Source organism: Corvus brachyrhynchos, unplaced genomic scaffold (assembly GCF_000691975.1).
Source record: "Corvus brachyrhynchos isolate BGI_N302 unplaced genomic scaffold, ASM69197v1 scaffold126, whole genome shotgun sequence".
Taxonomy (NCBI): domain Eukaryota; kingdom Metazoa; phylum Chordata; class Aves; order Passeriformes; family Corvidae; genus Corvus; species Corvus brachyrhynchos.
Window position 1 is genome coordinate 6,556,332 of NW_008239283.1, and position 3,643 is coordinate 6,559,974.

At 48.6% G+C, this 3,643-nt stretch overlaps 1 protein-coding gene across 1 annotated transcript; it reads left to right on the forward strand.

Annotated features, from left to right (window-relative positions):
• Positions 1-19: 19 nt before the first annotated feature.
• Positions 20-3,643, forward strand: TMEM37 (transmembrane protein 37). The gene has a single exon (XM_017740248.1). It carries the CDS (start codon positions 290-292, stop codon positions 875-877), a length of 588 nt encoding a protein of 195 aa, XP_017595737.1. The 5' UTR covers positions 20-289; the 3' UTR covers positions 878-3,643.

Consider the following 3,643-nt stretch of genomic DNA (forward strand, 5'->3'; position numbering starts at 1 on the left):
CCTGCCAGAGCAGGAGGCTGTGCCGCAAGACCGTAGGGCAGGGACCTGGTTCAGCCGAGAGCTTTTGTGATGCCGGTCCCGGGCCTTGACGTGGGAGCATTGTTTATGCAGCCAGGGACCCGGGAGAGCTTCACCCACCCTTCCTTTCTCCTGTGTACAGCGTTCCCCTGCGAGAAGGGGTTTGATGTGCACAAGTAAATATTTTCAAATACTGAATCCCACAGCTTTGTCCCCCTGGATTCATCTCACCCTGAAGTAGCACTGTTAACTCTTGTTTTCTTTTTCCCTCATGCTCTCCTTTCAGGCACAGCAGCTGCTGGTGCACCGGAGACCACAGAAATCCTTCTTTGAGACGCTCATCAGGAGCCTGATCATCCTGTGCGTGGCGATAGCCGTGGTCTTGTCGTCCATCTCCATCTGCGATGGCCGCTGGCTCTTTGCGAGGGGGAAGCTCTTTGGACTGTGGCACTTCTGCACCGTTAGCAACGACAGCATCCTGAAGTGTGTCACCAACCTCAGCCTGGCCCAGGTGGAGGGGCTGAGCGTGGGGGTGATTCCCATCAGGAGCATGGTGTCCTTTGCTGTTGTGGTTGCCATATTTGGCCTGGAGCTGCTGATGGTGTCCCAAGTCTGTGATGATGCCAATGCAAGGCGGAAATGGGCAATGGGTTCCGTTCTCATTCTCGTCTCTTTTTTGCTGTCGGCCACTGGTGTTCTGAGCTTCTCCATACTCGTGAAGGATCACCTCACCTTCACAGGTTTCACGCTGACATACTGGTGTGAGTTCATTGCTGCATTTCTCTTCTTCCTTAACGGGATCAGTGGACTTCACATCAACAGCCTCACACACCTCAGGAACGGGAGAGGCAAAATCTAGGCACAAAGGATGTATCTCTGCCTTTGTGTAATCAGCTTTGCCAATTAGACTGGAAAAAAGAGAGCCTAATGAAGTTTGAAAAGGGTGCCCTGTCTTAATTTGTGTGCAAGGAGGGGAAGCATGAGTCAGTCTTGATGCCTGTAGAAGACATACCCACCCACTGGTCAGCAGGGAGGGCTGTGCAACACCAGCCAAGCAGAGACTGGGACTGGCTGCTCCTGCAGTGTGGTTTTCTGGAGGAGTGGATTAAAGCAGAGGGTGTCCCGTTAAACCTGCAAAGGTTTGGAAGACTGCAATCTATCCCACGTGTTGTTCTGAGGCTTGCACAGCACCTGTACTGCTGTGGGTTTGGTGTTGCTGTGCTTTTCCCCATATTCCAGAGCCTGTGAAGAGTGTGATACAACTTTGGAATGTCTCATGGGTTTGTTCTGGCTTGGGGATGGATGAATTCTGCCTGGCCACACTCACTGGTGTGGAGTACTGAAAATCTTCACTGGATATTATTTCACCATTTTTCTTTCAAAAGAGAAGGCACGCAGAACTTGATCTGGTCACAGGTTTTGTTTCCTTCTGGCACATTCCCTTTATCTGTCCTTGCCTCGGTCAGCTTTTTTTGGGGACACTTCAGACAGAGGTGCTGTCCTGGGGCCAGGGGTAGGTGCTGGGTGATGCAGGTGTACAGGGAAGGGATGTGATGCTTTCCTCGGGCAGCCATGCATGTCCCTGTGCTTGTGGCCTCTCCCCAGTGTCACCACTCTCCTGGCACCCTTGAAGGACACATACCAGCTGGTCAACCAAACTGGCTCTCTCCCAGCCCTTGCAAAGTTTACAGTAACAGGGCATTGCTCTTAGGTTTCTTTTTTCTTTGTTTCTTTGGGGCAAGAGGGACAAGCTCTGTGGAGCTTTCATGGGGTGTTGTGGCTGAGCAGACCATGCAGAGACCACCATGGCTTCTGGGATGTGTTTTCATTACCACGGTTTCCACTGGGGCAGTGGGAAATCTGCTTATCCTGTAGCTGAGAGTCTCCTGGAGCATTTCTTATGGGAGGAGAAAGCCCTAGATCCTCCTGACCAGACCAGGTCCTTTTTTTCCCCTGACTAATAGTGAGCCTGGGAGGAGAAGCAGCCTGTGATTGCCTAAGGAGGGGCTGATGGGTGCAGCTCTAATCTGTCACCACTGGTAGAAATGTTGAGAGACCTGGCCAAAATTATCATACTAAGGCTGGTCTTCCTTCTGCCAATGTCTGAGTCAAGATCTCTAAAATTGCTACAGCTTTGAAGTTCTCCATGGTGTCTTACGTAAAAGGAGAGAAGACCTCATTTGTAGAGTAGATTGCCCTACATGTGTTCTCCCTGTCCAACACACAGCACTCGGTTGCCCACAGTTAAAAATGTCTTCAGAGTATTTCAGGGTTTCTGGTTTACTGGTTGCTTTGTATCCACTGGTAAAGCTGCTTATATCTGTTTTAGAACAAATGTTTGTGTGTTTCATTCCTGTACCTTGTCTGTTGAGCAAGGTTTTATTTTCCTGTACAACAAGTTTGACATAATTTTTCACCTGAAACAAATGCATCGTAGCACAGAGGCCAAAAAGCCTGTGTAGGTGAGCCATGAGTAAACAGCTTTGTCTTTGAAAGCTAAGAATCTTAAGCCGTGCCTGTGCTGAATGTGCCACACTTTGATGAATGTGCTCCTGTGGACTCGCTTGCCTTCAGGAGGACAGTCTCCATTCCTTCTTGGATTTCTGTAACTTCTTAAAGACAACATTCCTAAGCCTAGTTTGCAATGCAGGTTCAGACTTGGCTTACTCTGGACAGTGCCAGTTGTACTTTTGCACACAAATCTGCACATCTTTCTGTCAAGATGATGCAGAGCTGTGCTACCCAGACAGCTCCTGAAGCTCTTGTAATGTCTGGGGCTTTTTTGGGGTCTCTTGGCCCACTCTCAAGGACAAGGACTTGTGCCTTTACTTGTTTCTGGAAAACTGCGCTGTGACTGTGTCTGTTTGTGAAGGTGCTTTTGATTTGCTGAACTGCACTGTCGAAGACATACTGGTGGGCTGAACTTGAAGATGTTTGTGTGAGCTAGTCCTGTTTGCTTTAGCAGAGCCATTTAGGCCAGAGAGACCCTGTGAGGTCTGGTCCCAAACTGTTGCACCAGGACTACCTTATCTAACCAGTGATTCAGTTGTGTTGCCCATGCCAGGCAGGACAGTTCCCCTACACGTAAGGGTGTCTATGGCTTGTCTAGAAACATTAGTGTAACCTCAGAGTGATGCTTCGGTGACATCCAGACTTGGAATTCACTTCTGTGTGACATTCCCTCATGCTAGTGGGAGGCTGTGCCTCCATGCCTTTCCTTGGAAGGCAGCCATAGCCAGACTGGGTTCCAGGCTGGTGCCTCCCACTTGGGTTAGAGAGAGACTGGACAATTGGCCATTGAGTTCACCCTAGATGTGGTGCAATTGTATTTTAGGATGCCCTCTGCTAGCTGAAGAAGAGGCCTTTTGTTGGGGGTAGGGAATCCTCTGGGGAAAATAGAGTAACTTTTTTTCCAACCGGTTTTGTATAGTACTGCTCAACTTAATTTTGCTGGGAAAAGATGCATTTTGACAGCTAAATATTACAAAACAGAGTTGATTGTCTTGGAGATATCCTTCTATAGAGTAACCTGTGCAGAAGTGGGTCACTGTTCATTTTCTGAAGCGTGTGGAAGTGTTAAGCAATATTCCTGAAGTTTGTTAAATAAATTGATTTGAAATAAGAA